The 17694-nt window shown below is 36.9% G+C and overlaps 1 protein-coding gene across 2 annotated transcripts in view; it reads right to left on the bottom strand.

The window, feature by feature from the left end:
* The window catches only part of DNAH11 (dynein axonemal heavy chain 11), a 291367-nt gene that overhangs the window by 258093 nt on the left and 15580 nt on the right, over positions 1 to 17694 (bottom strand). For both annotated transcript variants that reach the window (XM_074340834.1, XM_074340835.1), the window contains exons 3-8: positions 16168 to 16364; positions 15487 to 15676; positions 14616 to 14715; positions 11410 to 11621; positions 4628 to 4861; positions 3287 to 3454 (exon numbers count right to left, since the gene is read on the bottom strand). In XM_074340834.1, the coding sequence (XP_074196935.1) occupies positions 3287 to 3454; positions 4628 to 4861; positions 11410 to 11621; positions 14616 to 14715; positions 15487 to 15676; positions 16168 to 16364 (1101 nt within the window). The remainder of the gene's footprint in view (positions 1 to 3286; positions 3455 to 4627; positions 4862 to 11409; positions 11622 to 14615; positions 14716 to 15486; positions 15677 to 16167; positions 16365 to 17694) is intronic.

The raw sequence follows: 17694 nt of genomic DNA, 5'->3' as shown, positions 1-17694 counted from the left end.
AGATACTCGTATACCAATGTTCATAGCATCATTAGTCACAATAGCCAAAAGGTGGAAATAACCCAAGTATCCACCAACAAATGAACAAAATTCAGTATATACATACAACAGATTACTTAGCCTTAAAAAGGAATTAAATTCTGACACATACTACAATATGGATGAACCCTGAATACATTATGCTAAGTGACATAAGCCAGACACAAAAGATAAATATTATATGAGTCCACTTGTATGAAATACCTAAAAATAAACAAATTCAGAGAGAGAGAGAAAGTAGAATAGAGGTTACCAGAGACTGAGAGGAGGGGGCAATAAAAAGTTCCCATTTAATGGGTTGAGAGTTTTTATATGGGATGATAAAAAGTGCTGTAAGTGGATAGTAGTGATGGTTACACAACATTGTGAATATACTTAATGCCCCTGAATTATACACTTACAAATTTAAATAGTAAATTTTATGTAAAATACATTTTACCATAACTTTTTAAAGAAAAAAACCTTACCTCCATTTTTATCTCTTTACTTTCTTCCATTTGCAATATAACAATCTTAAATATTTTCTACACATACATTCGCTTCCACCATCAAACAAAATGTATCCAATTCAGGAAGATAAGGCAAGTCTGCATTTACACACATTTTTGCCTACCATATTCTTCCTGGTGTTGATTAACAGAGACTAAGCGGAGCCAAGGGGTTATCCTTATGAAGAATAGCCACCATCCTTGCTAAGTTACCTGGGAAATTTTAATTAATTGAGTAACACCTCAGAATGTCATCAAAGCAAAGCTGCTAAGCCTAAAGTCACCTGACAAGCTGTTATACATAAACAATTAAGAAAACAAGTCTCTTAGCAAGTTTGATATTATAATACAATATTGTTGTCTAGATTCACTAATATGAAACTTGCTAAGAGACTAGAACTTAATCACTGCAACTACTAAAAAGAAAGGATAATTATGTCACATGATAGAAGTGCTAATTATGGCTACTGTGGCAATCATATTACAATACATAAATGTATCAAATTAACATGTACACCTTAAATTTGCACAATGTTACATGTCAAATATATTTCAATAAAAAGTAAATAAGAAAGCAAGTCTCTGCCGATAATTGTCCAGATCTCAAATAGCCCTGTAGGAAGAACTCAAAGAAAATACCTGAAGTGACCTTTCCGTTCACTATTAATCATTGAGAAACCCTAAAACATTTTAGGGATACACCTGAGAAAACCCACATTCTGTAAATGGGCCACAGTGGTAGACTTTTTGTCACACCAGGAAAGTCTCAGAGCCTAATTAACAGGCTTGAGATTGATGAAGAGAGAGAAACAACAGAATTTTCAAAAGCAAATTACCAGGAATTATTTCTTTAATTTACTGGAAAATATTTAAACCATTTCTGTACAAAAGTGCAAGAAGGCTGATCATGATACACTCAACTGTTTGTTATGTTAGCCCTAGCGTGTATTCAATGGGGACCAAGGAAGTGTGTGCAATGGGAGGGGAGGGCACGTGTCAAGTGGATAAATATACTTGGTTGGAAATAGTTTGCTAAAATAGTGTCTCATAAAAATTACCAACTAATTTCACCTTAAAAATCAGAGTACAATGAACTCAACTAAAAAACACCAAAATGAACAGCTTATTAAACATAAAACATATAATCACTGCAGTATTCTGAGGTAACATTGATCATCAGACTCAAAAAAAAAAGGGGGGGGGAGTTCTTCAAGATAAGCATACCGATTAAGTGAACTTTCAGTTAATTCTACTTTGAGTTCAAGGAATAACCAAAGTCAAGGAACTTCTACATTCTATTCTCAGGGAGATAATCAGACAGGATGAATGGTAACTTCAAGGAGAGGTCACGGATGTCTCCAGACCTGCAGATCAGACCTGCAGTCCGAGGTTAAGCCTTCCCATTTTATTTGCAAAATAAACAGGGATCCAAAATATTAAATACACATACTAAATACAAATACCAAGCAGGCATATATGTCAAGAGCAAATAAATGTTCTATTCCTACATGTCTGTGACTCTGCAGGCTTTGGGCAGACACAGGGATAAATTCAGGACCTTTGGTGTTGACAAGGCAGTGACATCAGCTAACCCTGGCCACATTCTCCAACCCCGGCACTCTGAACACCTGCCAGGTTTTTTGAATTGTGAGGAAATCAAGACTCTCCTGTTACTCGAATGCATCCGAGGATTCTGCGCACACAGGTCACACTCCTGTGCTCGGCTGCTTAGGACAGCTAAGCCAAGGCTGCCCTAAGAGTCCCTTCTATCCACATTCACCGAATGTCCACCAAGTGCCAGATATCTTACCAGCTCCTGGGGATGAGCTCAGGCTATCAACACCACAGTCCCAGGTTCCTCCTCCTTCCCACAAATTAGCAGGGACACACAATGGCAGTCTCCTCTTACCGTTAATGCCACTTCCAAAACTGATTACAGTTCAGAGGCATTAAGTTTGCCGACCGTGTCCTTAAACAAATCTAACGTACTGCATGTGTACATTTCAAAGAATCGATTATTAGGCCAAATATAAACACAATAGTGAATAAATTCACATTCCTTACAAAACAGTAAGGACAAGAGCTAAATCATCTTCCTTGTTTTTGTTTGTTCGTTTGTTTTTTAACCCAGGCTTCTCTGTTCTTGGCAAACCACTAAAATAAAGCTATTTTTATCCTAGAGCTGCAAGGATGCTCACAAGTAACTCCCTGGCTACTAACATGCTGGGAGTGACAGAAAACAGCAACAGCTTAAATCTGAAAGCTTCCTCCTATTTCCTGAGGTTGAGAATATCAAATTATAAATAGCTCTGAAGAAAAACAACAAAAAATATGAGGGACAACATACATGTTAATGATATATGTAGCGAACAGGATGAAACTAAATGTTCAAATAGAACAAAAAAATTTTCTAGTGATTCAAGAAAAGGCTAAAATAAAACACACAAGTTACATGGACATCAGATTATGAGATCGAAATGAGTTAATGTGGAAGGTTCATTTTTAATATACATAATCAAAAAACAAAGCCAGACTGACGTCCACTGTTATATTAAAAATAGTTCTAAACTGAAAATGCAAAAGCCTAAATTCTGGTCCCTGATTTCTCACTAAGTAAGCGATGTCAGACGAGTCATTTAACCTCTTTCATCCTAGAGAGGTTGGACTGGATGGTACCTATTATCACTGTGACCTATCGTTATTTCCAACTTTAAAATTATAGGATTCTATGAGATAAAAATGCAAAGGTACAATATTACCATGTTATTGTAATCAGATGGGTCATAAGTGCTCTGTTTAAAAATTTTACAGAGTTCCATAAATTCTTCACTCATCTCGTGGACTTGTCCATTTAAAATTGCTCCCTTGGCACCACCAAATTCAAGTCTCTCCAGTTTTTCAAATTCCAATATGGTGACAAATAAATCCTTTATAAAAACAGAGAACAGTAAAGATCTTTCCACCATCTTGAACAGGAAAAGAGCATTTTAAAATTTTAAAGAAATAACATTTTCAAATACTCACAATCCATGAGTTCATGGACACTTACATGACAGAAAAAAATGTTAATGATTTAGTGAACAAAGTAACAGCTAATTTTAAAAACCATACTCCTATTTTCATATTTATTGAAAAATCATCTAGCAGTACAGGCAAACCTAACTTACCATGGTTAAACATATGGCTCTAATTTTATATCCTTCTAATCATCAGTCAGATCCCTAGGTAATGTCCAAAACATACTTTCAGCCACTATACCTTGCAGTGAATCAACTGTCTCTTATTGAAAGGGAGCTTAAGAGACTATTATGAAAGGGTGACACAAGTTGCCTGTAGTTAGGCATTCAGCATTCAGACTTTAAGAGGCATTCAGGCTGTTTAGGTGACAATAAGAATTTTTAAAACATAAAGCTCCAATTTTCAACGAAATTTAACAAATCTTATATCAACAAAAAAGGCCAGCCTTGCTAGGAAGAGCTTTACAAAGAAAATAAAGCGTCACTAGTTCACGCTTTTAAAAAAAACACACCTTAGCCAGTGGCTCCATACTAATAGGTGTGTGAATTCATTCAAGGTTTATTTTTTTAGATATTTAAAACATATTTATACAGTGCACATATTTTCATGTTCTTTTTTAGTTTTATAAATGGTTTTGATATTTTAATAGTATAGTATATGTATTTATGTACTAAAAGATAGTGTGATATTTTAGATTATCATATTGTTTTCAGGTATGGAATCACAATGTCAAACATTAAACATATAGAGGAAAAGGGGGATTAGTTTACAGCTTCCTGATTTATAACTGGCTTCCAAGAGCTTAGTGAATTGTAAATCAAGGGTCACTGGTACATAAAAAGATTCACTTCCACTCAGTGTAACAAAAGAATCAAAAATTAATTAAAAAAAAAAAGGCAAACTAAAGCTTTTAAAACTATCTTTATAGCACTAGTCTTATGAGCTCCTCCTGAGAATCACTAAGAAAAGAGACCTCCCACCTCCCACCCAAATAGAATAAACTGTTCCTCAAATCATAAAAAGCTACAGGATTCCTGAACTCCCCTACAATATGAATAAATTACAAGTCAATGAAGGAATACCTCTATTTTCATGAACCGGTCAAGAAATTTGTCAAATCTCCAAAACACCAGATGAGATTGGAAATCCCACAGTTTCACCTCCTTGTTTTCCATAAAATAGTTTGCCAATCCTTTTCTACAGTTGAAAAAAGAACTTTTGAAAGTCTTTAAGATGTTAATGGCCACCTGCACCCTTTCCAGGGAGTCTTCAATTTCTCCTTTCAGAAGGTCTCCAGGTGAAAGGTAAGCTGTTGCCTAGGATTTAATGAAAGGAAACAATAAAAAATATGTTTAATAATTTTTTACTGAAAATATCTGTTTCAATGAATCTTTTTATTTAAAATTTTTTTCAATGAATAATTTTTAAATGACAATGCCCTGAATTGAGCCAGCAATGCTGTGAGACAGAAAGTACAAATTGTAGAAATTCAGGCTCTTGGGTTTCAATGACATACCTGCATACATTAGAATAATCTACAGAAGACTAAAATTTCTGATTTCATACATTCCAGCAATAACTAAATTCTTGCTAAGCTTCACTGATATGACAGCTGTGTAATCAGAATTTGCATGGATATTCCTGCCAGCAAATATTCTGCACACTTTTCATACAAAGAAATACATAAGCCAGGAGGAAAAATATCAGACCACGGATTTTACCTATATGATCACCTTACTTGGTTGCATAAGGTGACTTGCAAAGACGAGAAAGAGCTGATATAGGTGGGTATACAATTGGCAATTCTTTGAAGTTAGCAAACTTCTCTTCTGGGGGCTTACACAGCATTATAGGACATAAAATCTAGTTGATGTCTGCCATATGAACTTGTTTTGAACAGAGGAAAAGGAAAGGAGAGAAGGATTAAAGAAAAAGACTCAGATCCATGTAGCACTGGCCAAACTCACAGGACCATCATCTCAGTTCCTTCCAATTCTTCTCTCTCCATATTTGTCATGAACAGTTCAGAATTTCCTCCTTTAAGGATCTCAAGAACCTACAAATTCTAAAGGTTATTTTGTATACTGTTTCTTTCTGATGCATCTGAACCTCATATAAATTACAGTAAGTCCTCACTTATTAACATTGTAGATAGATTCTGTGACTTTAAGTGAAATGGTGTATAACAAAACCAGTTTCACCATAGACTAATTGATATAAACAAGAGTTAAGTTCCTAGGGCACCTCATCAATTTATAAAACAACGGCGAAAGAAATGACATTATTCAAAGACCTGCTGTATAGGTCTAAACAGTGTGCCTTTAATCTTGTGGTTGCTTAGAAAGTTTGTTAGAGATCTCAATGGAGGACGTAAAGAAAGCCCCTGAATTCACCACAGCAGAGGAAAGGATTCTTTTTCTAAATGTAGACGTATTATCCTCCTTTTCTCATTAATGGCTACAGTTTTATGTGTAATATAGATTCTATGCCATAACTTCGTGAAGTAACAAGAAAATCATTTAGTATCTAAAAACCCTACTGATGAGAATCCTTCAAGTTCTAGGTGTAGATTCCTAATCTATGTTCTTATTTCTCCCTCAGGCTGGATGGAAAATGAACCTCTACAGGAAGGCTGCTAATACTTCACACAGCACAGGGAGGAGAACTACCAGTAATCCCTTAGCAATGTGAGTTTAAAACAGTTTACACATTGGTATGGGCTAGGGATTCCAATACCTTTAGATAAAAGTATGCATGCTTTATAGTGAATATGTCCTGTTAGGAAGCAAAAAAACTATCAAGATCACTCCATTGCCTTGTTTCAGTAGCCCCGCGTGACCTAATTACTTCCATCTGAAGTAACTACCCTTGGGCAGCCATCCTTATATTCATTCTTGTGCTTCTTGGCTGACCCTCACACAGATGAGACAATCACAGCAATTCCCTTTCTGTCATATAGCCCCTGTTGAGTAAGACCTCCAAAGATAACGGTATAGCACTAAATACCCTAGATTACAAGACTCAGACTATATATCCTTTCCCTGGGTAGCAGCATATATGAAGAAAAAATGCATCAGCAAGGTCAGGAGACCTGGCTGTGAGCCAATTAGGGACCACCAACTGGTTTTATGACTTCAGCTAAGTTGTCTCAGAGGATCTCTGTTGCCTTATCTGCAAAAGAAGAGAGATGACTTAATAATCTCAAGATCCCTTTTAGCTCTTAAGCTCTGAATTATTTTCTACTTGTTACAGTAGCTCTCTGGAGCAGACCCAACCATAGCAGCTCTCTGTAGTCTCTCATATTCAATGTTCTCAACACAAACCAACAAAAAGCCACTGGATTTAGGATGAACTGGTCCACTGCAGAGGCCTTATAAACAAAAATCCTGCTAACCAACTTATTTATTGATAAGCCAATTAATCAATTATCATTTAAGCAATTTATCAATGATATTGTCAGCTTGATGCTTGTCTCCCAGCTTCTTCTTTCCTCGTTTTCATGTGCTTTTATGGATTCTTACTTTTGCTCAGTCCAGATATCCCTTCTCCAAGCTCAACTTCTCAGACTTCAATTCTTCCTCACCTAGGATCTTACGAATGACAATCCCATAACAGTGGTACCCAACTGTGGAACAGACAGAGGGGTGAGCCAAGAGTGGTAATGATGCACAATGACCAGGCAGTAGAGCCAGGTTACCAGAGAAACTTTTAAAGCAGAACCCATCATCAAAGCTCAAGTGTGTTCTCATCTGACGTGGCCAGATGATACCTTTTCTGTGTCTGGCCTAAAAGATTAAGTTAACCGTCACTATGAAAAACTGTAACAAGAAACACATTTGCTTCTAAAGTAACAAAGAGTTTCTGACGATGACCGGAAAGTCTAGGAGGATCAGGCAGATAATAAAAACGAGTGAAGCAGATCGGTCACAGCAGATGATGGAGACCATGGTCACCTGGGTAGCATGTGACCCATCAAAAAAGGGCATCTGAAGCTCTAGCAACTGATTGTGCCAACGAGGCCTGCAGAGCTGGTGTAGTGAGATCTCAGTGCAGGCTGAAATGCCGGAATTTACATGAGAATTCAACTTAATTACTGGCAATTTTAATTTTAATACACTATGCAAAATGAAAACACGGCATTGGTCTACTGGCCAAATGCAGCTGACAGCCAGCCAGCTTATGACTTCTGATATATAACACAGCAAGTGTTCAAATGTTTCATAAACACACTAAGGCCGAGAGTTTCATGGAAGCAAAGTACATGAAAGCTATGTGAGGAAATACAATTATAGAAAATACGTAAGATGTGTAATCACACAAATCATGCAAGGTATAAATTAAGAAACATTACCACTACATCATAAATCATCCCAATTAAAAAAAATAGTAATGCTCAAAGCTGGTGAGTTAAACTAAAACTTTTTACACATTAATAATAGCAATGCAATTGATACAATTTTTTAGAAAACAATGCATAAACATTAAGTATTATTCAAGAGCCATGAAGAGAGACTGTACCCTTTGATCAACATCAGGAATTTATTTTAAGCCAATTATCCAAGTTAAGAAAAAAGGCTTTTTGTATAAGTTGTTTTCTGCATGTTTATAAATAGAAGAGGCTAGAATCAATCTAAATATCCAAGAGTAACAAAATCACTTCCCAAGAAGCTAGAAAAAAAATTGTATGCAAGACAACAAGCATAATTATACCTGAGTTTTGGGGTAAAGAAATTAATTAAAAATACTGAATTTTAGGGTGATAGAACTGCTGGACTACTTCCATTGTTATAAATTTTATGCAATGAGAATATTTTATCATTATCATTAGTACACCACATATTATGTTGGAATGAAAAATAAAAACATTTTAATATATGAAGCGTAGCATAATGAGTAAGAATTCTATCACTGACAAGCTGGGTGACCTTGAAAAAGCTATTTATTTTCTCTGCACTTCAGTGTTTTTTTTTAATGTAAAATGGACCTACTAATAGCACCCTTGTCACGGTGTTGCTATGAATTGAATTTGTGAATTTCTGTAAAGGGCTTAGAAGAGTTCCTGGCAAATAATAGCATTCTATAATATTTGTTGAATAAATATAAAAATAAAATTAGACAGCACACAACTTGAAGGGCTGGGGGGAGTTGAGCTCTTCAGGGAACCCAGGTAGGCAAGTTGGTTCACTGCTGATATTTGATTCCTAACACGTTGGGGCAGATTTACCACAAAGTCCCTTTGAAGAATCAAGGAAATCAGGTCAACAGAACCTTTGGACAGAAGGCAAGAACAGTAACTAAGGAACAAGAAAAGCTACATTATTTCCTTGGGAGCCTGACAACTCTGGCCAGTGAGGCAGACTAGGGCTCAGGGGTTATAGGTTTACAGGCTCATAAGTAACCAAGATTTCCTAGAAGCCCACGACAACAGTGAATGACATCGGGGGTTTTACACTAACAGGGCTTATTCTTGAAATGAGATAAGGATTCCTCAAAAGGGGTGTGGGAGACGTGGTGGTTCTGGTCACTGATCCTGCAGTAGGGGTCATGGTCTCTCACATGGAGATTCAAAACATTAGGACCCATGGCACCTGCTTAACAACACAGCAAAAACTGAGTTTGCACAACAGAGAAGCAGACATAGAATGAAGCCAGAAGAGATGATAAAATGTAGCAAGAAATGGCCCTGCAGTCTCCTACCAAGAGCTTCAACTAGCTTGTAAATCAACAGTTTGGAACTTTTATGAGCCTCTACTAAATTCCACATTGGACGTTCCACTTAGGTTACCTCATTTGATCCTCACAATAGACCGAGGACGAGGCACCTACAGATGTGGAAACTGAGGCTCAGAGAAGTAATGTAACTTCCCTAAAGTAGTACAACTAGATTTGAACCTAAGTTGGTCTGAGTTCAATGTCCTTTCTATATATCATCCCACCTCTTCAGAAGCAAAGCATATTAATAACTCAATGTCATAGCTCAGAAACTCTTAACTACAAGTCAGGACACCTGTTCTCTAGTCTGGATTTCCCCCTAAATTCTCAGGGAAATTGAGCAAATGATATCATCTCTCCAGTCTTAGTTAACTCATCTGGAAAAAAACAGGGATTGAGTTGGGACGTAATTCCCCAACCAGTTTATCCTACAACATTTTTCTCTTTATTGCTAAGAACAGCAAAATCCTGGTGTCCGGGGCAGCAGGAGCTCCAAGCTGCTGGTCTTGACTACAAACAGACTTTCAGGGCTCCAAATCCCTTTCAATTTACTGCTCTGTGCAATAAAAAAATAACAATAATAATTTTCTACATGCACCCTGATGTGGAAACCACTGGGAAGCATTAAGACTAGATCTAGGTCAATCACAGTTGTCCACTCTCCCCTAGCAAGAAATCCAGGCCTTTCCAAAATACTCCATCTCTTTGGCCACAATGATCCCAGGAATGGAAATAAAATGCACTGAACCAGAACTGAAAAGGAAGACAGCCTCTTTCCAACGAAGTTCCTCTACTGTAAAGGGTATACGTTTGGGGCTACCCACAGCCACCTTACTTAACGTGTGGTGAGAGTCTGACAATAAAGTCAGACACAAACCAGAAAAATGCAGGATGGTGGGAAGCTTTGAAACGATTATCTAGTCCCCTGGAACAAGCTATTCCTGAAGCCACTGCATTCTTAGACTTTCTAGTTTCACATAAACTTACACAGGTTTTTGGTTTGGTTTGTTTTTTTACTTCAGTTTGTGAGTTGCAGCTGGTGGAGAACCAATTCTGGTGGGAAGCCTTCTTTAGAACTCAAAGGTTAAGCCATATATACAGATTCTGATGCTCTGGCATTTGTTTTACAAACACTCTTTAGTGGTTCAGACACACACCCTGCTATGGACTGAAGTGTGTCCCCCCAAATTCCTATGTGGAAGTCCTAACCACCAATATGACTGTTATCTGGAGATAGGGCCTTTAGGAGGTCATTAAATGAGGTCATATGGGTGGGACCCTAATCTGACAGGACTGTGGCTTTATAAGAAGAAAAAGAGAGCGAGATCTCTCTTTCCACCATGTGAGGACACAGAGAGAAGGCAGCCATCTGCGAGGCAGGAAGAGCGCTCTCACCAGAACATGACCAAGCGGGCCCGTCGATCTGGGCTCCCAGTTTCCAAAACTATGAGGAAGTAATTTCTGAAACTAAAGCCACCCAGTTTATGGTATTTTATTATGGCAGCTCAAGCAGACTAAGCTGCCCTTGCCCCCCAGAAATCACCGCACTATGTGCTCTCCAAGTATCTTTTAGCTCTCCAATTATGTAATATTCTGATATTATGAACACAAGAAGAATGAACATTCACTGAGAAAGGATGTGGAAGCGGTCCAATTTTTTTTTTTTTAACATTTTGCAAGTTGACTGAAGAGTAGAGAAATAATTATAAATGAGAGACTTTCAAAGATCAACAATGAATCAGATACAATTCCACTACTATTTTTTGAGGATAATTTTTTTCCAGCCAGATGCTCTTAACTTACTTTACATTCCAAAAGACTTCCATCAACCAGGGTTCCTGTGGAAACCTAAAGGAAAGCTACAAAGTACTGCGTACGTCTGCCTTTTAGTAGAAACTGTCTTAAATCTCTTTGAAAGAAGGTAAAATATTAAACAAGCAAAATCTAGTAACAACCTGTCCTTTGTATCTAATTTCTGTTTAGGATAAAAAGTCACTTGGCCCTTGTTACCATAAAAGTCCTTTCTAAAAAAACAAAGAAAAAATGGTGTTCTGACTATAGACTGGATTTATTTATTCTCCGTTGCTCTAATAAAATAAAACCTACCATGTGGCAATGATCCTTACTGTTCCTATTTCTTATTGCTACATACCTGGTCAATGAAGAGATTACAAAACTCTTGCAATAAAACTATAACCCGAGCAGGGGTATTATAAAACTTCGAATGACTCCAAATCAGACAGATGGTATGAAATAACGGGGCGATTAATATGGAGGTCTGTGGGAATTCTGTCTCCTGGAGACGCTGAAGGTGTGTCCTCAGTGGCCTCAGATAAAGTTCCACGTCTTGGGCTTCTTGGAGAGCTGAAGGGAAAGAAAACCACCGGTAATGTGTCTCTTTTTCTCTTTACAAGTTCAAGAGAACAAAGCAACAACACCATAGCTGTACTTAAATGCTGTCTATTTATTTTTATATCACTTCTTCCACCACTGACATGACAGATTTGGAAGGCTTTATGCACTGTCTGTCTGTAACTACCATTCGGGAGAGTCCAGGTGTAGTTACTCACAGAGCACAGGCAAATGGTGACTGAAGATTCAGTGGGACGACACCCTTACAGTCTAAAGAAATTGACTCAACCCCATGGAAACTGGGGGAATAAAATGTCTCTGTGAAGTGGCTGTCACTTCATGGTTTGGATTATAAGCTTCATCACCAGAATATTAATTCCTCTTAGGTCTTTGGAGTAGCACAATTTAATCATTCCGTAGTGCCCTGGGAGGTAAGTGATGAAATGACTGGGGAATTTTCTATTATATTTTAAATCAAAATGTAACTTTTGAAATTGTTAAGCATGGGTGAATGAAAATACTTTGGAACTAAATAGAGGTAATGGTTGTACAACATTGTGAATGTACTAAATGCCACTCAACTGCACACGTTAAAATGGTTGTTTTTGTGTTACATACATTTTACCTCAATTTAAAAAATTGTTAAACATGGTAAGAGTAAGAAATACTTTTTAATAATGCTCCATATATATATATATATAAAGAAAAAATTTAAATAATTTATTATTAATTGCTGCTCAATCTAATCCAAATTTTCTCTTGATTAAAATTCGCCCTTTTAATGTACCCTAAATGGATCTCCATCAGACTCAATTTTGCTCCTAAGGCTACAAATACCTTTGAGTAACTGAAAATTGACTTTACTTATGAAGGTAGGGAATGAAGTAAGTTCTTATTTTCAGGACTTATCCCAAAAGACTTCTCTTAGGAAAAACAAAACTAAACTAAAGCACACCAGCCAAATCTTTCCTGGGTTGTCAGAGTCAGATATACACCCACCCGTGTTACTCTACTTGACATATAACCAATTAATCTGTCTACCTAACAATAAAGACCTGGGAAGACAGAGAGGGTTCCAGAACTATTAGGTTGGTGTAAAAGTAATTGCGGTTTTTGCAATTGTTTTTAACCTTTTAAACCGCAATTACTTTTGCACCAAGCTAATATTTTTCTCCCCCAGGTGCGCTCATGTTTTGAAGTTAGTGTGTTTTTATCAATATTAATAAAAGTAAATAACTGCATCTAATAGGTTCAGTGCTCTTAAAAATGTGATAAGCACATCTGATGATTCTGCAGGGCCTCAAATATGTCTTTGAGGGGACCTTCTCCTGACAATGGCTTTGGGCCACTTGTTCTGCTGAAAGCGTTTTCTTCTGAATTGTCAGGCCATGTGCTCATAAGGCTCTGAGGACCCCTGGGACTGGTCCTGTGGACACTTCATCCACAGAAAATGTCCATCTTATACTAACACAGGAAAAAACGCGAACAGCTTCTATTTATTGAGGGCACACTTTACTATGTGCCTAGTACTCTGTACACTGTATCTTCACCCCAGTGGTTCTCAGCCAGAGGAGGTCCCCCCCCCCCCCGCAGGGGGCATTTGGCAATGTCTCAAGCAGGGTTTCCGGGTTCTCAGGAATTTTTTTCCCTTTCCCATTCCCAAATCCAGAGATACAAATGTTTTCTGTTCTCCACGATGAATCATTTCCACAAAGTGACAGCCGATACTACCAACCACCTAGGTTCAAGGAGCCGATTTTTCCAATTTCCCAACCAACTTATCTGGGGATTTGGGAACGGGAAAGCAAAAAAAATTCCCAAGAATGGGCGGGAATTCCAGCCCGGAAAATCTAGTCTCCAGACATTCTTGGTTGTGACAACTGGGATAGGGGTGGCGTGGACAGAGGCCAGGGATGCGCTAAACATCCTGTAATGCATAGGATGGTTCCCCACAACACGAATTATCCTGCCCAAAATGTCAGTGGTGGTCAGGCTGAGAGCTATCGCTCTAATCCTCACAACAGTTCTGCAAGGAGGCTGTTACTATGCCAGTTTGGCCAATGAAAACCAGAGGCTTGGCAAATTTAAGAGGCACAGAGTGGATCTGGGACAGGAAACCTGGTCTGACAGACCCCCCAAGCCCAAATAGTCCCCCTCATCTTAGGGCCTCTTTTCAAACAGAATTCATGGAGAAAACCCTAAAGAGATATCAAAACATTTTCAAAGTGGATTTTAAGTATTTCCTAACCTTCCACGTGTTACATAAGAAAAAGTTCATTTTTTTTTCTAATATTAGAAACAAACAATAAAAGTTGTGTGTCCATATTATCTTACAATTTCATCATTTAAAACTGCAGTATCATATATATCCATATGTGTTCGAACATGCCTAAAGAAACGTGAACACAGAAATCCAGAAACTGCAGAGGGTTATTACCCCTGGGTGGGGTTACAAATAGACAGTGAGAGGACAAGACTTTTCACTGGATACCTTTTGATAATTTCTGGTTTTTAACAACGTGCATGTATTACCTGTTCAAAATTCACCACACACACCCTCCTCTCTGTATGTTTAATCTTCACCAAAACTTTGATGATGACTTTGAGTTCTTATTAGCTAAATAAGGGGTGGATGGGAAACACATTCAGAGCTTCTACTGGTGAATAACTGGACTGATTGTAGCCCCACTGTTGATTAGAAAACCTCGGTGCTAGGGTTTCATTCACCTGCTGCTGAATACCTAAGGTCCTTCCCCTCCACACATACACTCTCATTAAAACTTCAATCTGAAGCCACTTTGGTAGATACCTACTAAAGACGCTAAAAATAGTTTCGTAGAGCTGGAGAGTAAAGTGCAGATGATGAAGATGAATTCCTCATTAGCAGAGCCACATGTAATCATTTCGTGAACAGGCTAACAGTGGAAAGGTCGCTGAGGCTGAACAGGCCGGCAGGGCCCAGGCCGTGAGGGACCCTGAGATCAGGCCAAAGAACAAGAGTCTTACCATTTTTCACAGCCATGACAAGGTCCTTCAAAGTTGGGAAATAGCTGCTTTGTTTAGTTTTCAGGATCTTAACCATTTTCAGGACGATTGGAGCCTGAAGCTAATTTTTTTTTTAAAAGATCAAAAATGTAAGCTAGATTAATTACTAAATAAAGGCATTCTTTAATAAAACATTTAAATTATACACCACTCACGCATAATACATGGTGTTTAACCCTCAAAGACATATTTGTTTTCAAGTTAAAGTAATTTTAAAGTGACTTTTTATTCCTTAAGCTTGTATTTTATTTTGCATCCATAATTTTCTTAATTTGAATTTTTAAAAAGTTTGTCAATTTACATATTAGTACATATGTGAAATATTAAAATTTTCATAATTTCTTACTTTGTTTCAGAAAATCTCTGAGCGACACGTGAACATATGAATAAATGTCTTAGTTTTTAGAACATTAAACTGACTAACGTGTAAGCCAGCACCCAGTAGAGGAACCAAAGATAGCTCTCCCCAAGCTGTATCTCTCCACTAAACAAGACCTTATTCCTTCCCAAATCAGCTGAATGGACTAAATTAATTAAATCTTATAACCTCCAATGTTTCCCTAGGGAACCGCTCTTTTTTTCTATGCCATAAAGCATTTCCAATTATCTCAAATGCTGTCAAAATATTCTCAAGAAGGCAAAACTACTTTTAATCCCCACTAGTTTTTAAAGTGCATACCATACAGCACTTTGGAATAAGCAAACTGTTAAGTCACTCAAAGGCAGTATTTTAAATCTTTAGAGTTATTGTAAATTACTGCTCTAGAGACCAAGTTCCACAAATGTCTTTGTTAATTCAATTTACAAGCAATTTCTAGGGCTATCTACTTACTTGATCATAAATGCATGATAGATTCTCTTTCCTCATCATCCAGAAATCCAATTCAGTTTGAGGATTTGAGTAAAGACCATTCAGCAAAGGCTGCACTGAATCTTTTTCTACAATTTCTTGGATTTGATGCGACCATTTAATAACTACTGATTCAATTGCATGGAGTATTGTCCTTTCATTTGGCTCTAGCCTACAAACATTAAAAGGATTTGATAAAATAATTCAAAAACAAATCATTTCATCCAAATAAAGACAAAATGTAGGTTTTAAGGGGTACTTTATGTATCCATGAACTGCTTTTCTAAATATAAAAATTTCAAAATCAGATTTAATATTATACTTTTATGGCCTCATTGAGTTGTGAACTTGTTATTATCATTGGCTTATCTCTAACATTAAAAAACACTGTTAAACAAAGAATTAGCATATCCTTAAAAACCATTTTACTAAAAGAGTATTGTTGATATGGCAATTGTTACAGCGTGCTTTTTTTGTAATCTGCTTTTAAAAAGTATAGTTTGAAAGGAAATCAGACACATGGTGCTTTGGCATTAATTTAAAAAATATGATGTAGTTATAATAATTCTCTATTTTGCTAACACTTTGCTTGCTGAAGGTATGATATTAAATGGGTATGCTGGTTCTCCACTTTCATATCCTTTATAGCAAACCATTACGTACTTGGTCTCTGGATATTTCTGGTCCAAGACAATTTTTCCTGCAATAGTAGGAATTGGTAGAAGAGTTCTTCTCAACATTTTACCCCTAAAAATATGTATTTTAGTTTTCATGACTTCTATGTGACGTTCCATGTCTTGTGAAATAAAACAGGACCAGGATTTATGGTTGCTCCTGTTCGAAAGAATTGGCACTAAAATCTAGAAAGAGAAACATTTTTAAAAGCAGTTAAATTAATTTACAGACAATGTGGTCCTTCAAAGACTTTCCTGTCACACAAAATTGGCAACAAAACCACTCAATTTCATAAATACACTCTTATGATATCAAATCTACAAAGACGACAAAATCAGTGACCCATTTAGACTCAATCAATGAGACAAATTCTTTCAAAGAGGAAATAATTTACTGCTTGTTCATTTACCGATTTATCAAACATTTGTGGAGGTTTTCAACAACTCAAACACTGCATGAAATAAGCAAAATCATGTCAAGTAAGTAAACTGCTTTCTTAATGCAAACTGAGCACATTGACAGGTATATTAATGAAAAAAATATTTTTGAATCACATGGAGGAAAGAGTAAATTAATCTTCTCAAGCTCTGGGTGGCATCCCAGTGGATTAAAGTTTGATAATCAGAACGATGTTTATTTACTCATATGGGCCTTTTTGGGACTCCTTCCACCATTAAATTGGGTACATCAATGAAACCATGTGAAAACCCTCAAAAATTTTTTTATTCTCAGAGCCCAGTATATATTAAGTAATTGATCAGAGTTTGTTGAGTTAAATTGAAATTGCCTCTTCTTGCTTTCCCACCCCTTTCCAATATCTACCAATTTTAAATATTTTTCACTTTTCCGATATAATCTGTCCAGTTTACCAGCAGTATATTGTATAATTTCCATTCAATAGAAAATGCTCAGAAAAGTTATTCCACCTTTTAAAAGTTTATTTTGACAACACAATCCTGTACTATAGTTACTTAAAAACAAACTGAAAATTCACTTTGGTTTTCTAATAATGTTGAAACACATCTTTCCAAAGACTGTTTTATTATTACATTGTTCCTATTTAGCACCCACTACATGTCAAGCTAGGAATACAGAGATTAATTAGTAAGAAACAGTCTCTGCCTTCCGTGAGCTTAGTGGTTTAGGTCCCTCCATGTAAAAACTGCCATAATTAGAGGCACGTTCAGGATGGAATATGAAATCACAGTAGAAACACTTGGTTTAGGCGAGACTTGCCAGGAAATCTTTAAGATTTGAAAGGTCAGGGCAGGCATTCCAGAAAACTGAACACTGATATAGAAAAATCTGAGGGCTCCAGAAGTAGAGCTGCTGGCAAAGTGCTAGTCTGGCCTGCCTGACATTAGAGCCAGACTTCTAAAATGAATAGCTACAAGAAAGACAGCATGGTCATGAAGAGCTTTGGAAACCAGACTGAAGAATTAAGGCTTGTTGGGCTGGACATGCTGTGACCAACTGGAAAACTACTTTCTATATTAAACTTGATATCAACAGCTT

The sequence above is a fragment of the Rhinolophus sinicus genome, linkage group LG09 (genome assembly GCF_036562045.2).
Source record: "Rhinolophus sinicus isolate RSC01 linkage group LG09, ASM3656204v1, whole genome shotgun sequence".
Taxonomy (NCBI): domain Eukaryota; kingdom Metazoa; phylum Chordata; class Mammalia; order Chiroptera; family Rhinolophidae; genus Rhinolophus; species Rhinolophus sinicus.
The sequence above is the reverse complement of the archived record's forward strand: the minus strand, read 5'-3'. Positions and strand labels throughout refer to the sequence as shown.